The 452-nt window shown below is 38.3% G+C and overlaps 1 protein-coding gene across 1 annotated transcript in view; it reads right to left on the reverse strand.

The window, feature by feature from the left end:
- Positions 6 to 452, reverse strand: part of LOC104759100 (prolycopene isomerase, chloroplastic-like) — a gene marked incomplete at its 3' end in the record, with an annotated part of 3,327 nt that continues 2,880 nt past the window's right edge. Inside the window, exons 10-11 of the mRNA XM_010482069.2 lie at positions 322 to 425; positions 6 to 143 (exon numbers count right to left, since the gene is read on the reverse strand). Of these exons, the coding sequence (XP_010480371.2) occupies positions 6 to 143; positions 322 to 425 (242 nt within the window). The remainder of the gene's footprint in view (positions 144 to 321; positions 426 to 452) is intronic.

Genomic DNA, 452 nt, shown 5'->3' on the forward strand with positions numbered 1-452 from the left:
CAAATCGTAGGGGGGAAAAAGAGCCTAACCTCCTTAAACGTAATAGATGAACTGAGCCCTGGAAACAGTTTTTTCTCTAGCCTCTGTATTATTTCAGCTGCCACTTCTTCCTTTTTCGCTTCATACTCTTTTGGAGGGAGTCCCTAGTACCGAAAATTGGATGAAATAAGTAAATAAAAAATGGGCATAGCAACACCAACTCTAGAAGATGATACTAATGCTGAGAAAAATTGTAATTAAAACAAGTTGCTCCACGAAGATATATATATATATATATATATATAGTTCATGCTTTGTTCGCTCGTCTTAGATCAGCCTCACCTCCCAATCCTCAATTGAGGAAGTTGTAAATATGTGAAGTATATGTCGACCATCTGGAGCCAAAGATGGATCAAGAATGGTTGGAATGCTGAGGAAAATACTACCATAAGGCTCCTCCAGATTCTTCCAGT

The sequence above is a fragment of the Camelina sativa genome, chromosome 17 (genome assembly GCF_000633955.1).
Source record: "Camelina sativa cultivar DH55 chromosome 17, Cs, whole genome shotgun sequence".
Lineage (NCBI taxonomy): Eukaryota > Viridiplantae > Streptophyta > Magnoliopsida > Brassicales > Brassicaceae > Camelina > Camelina sativa.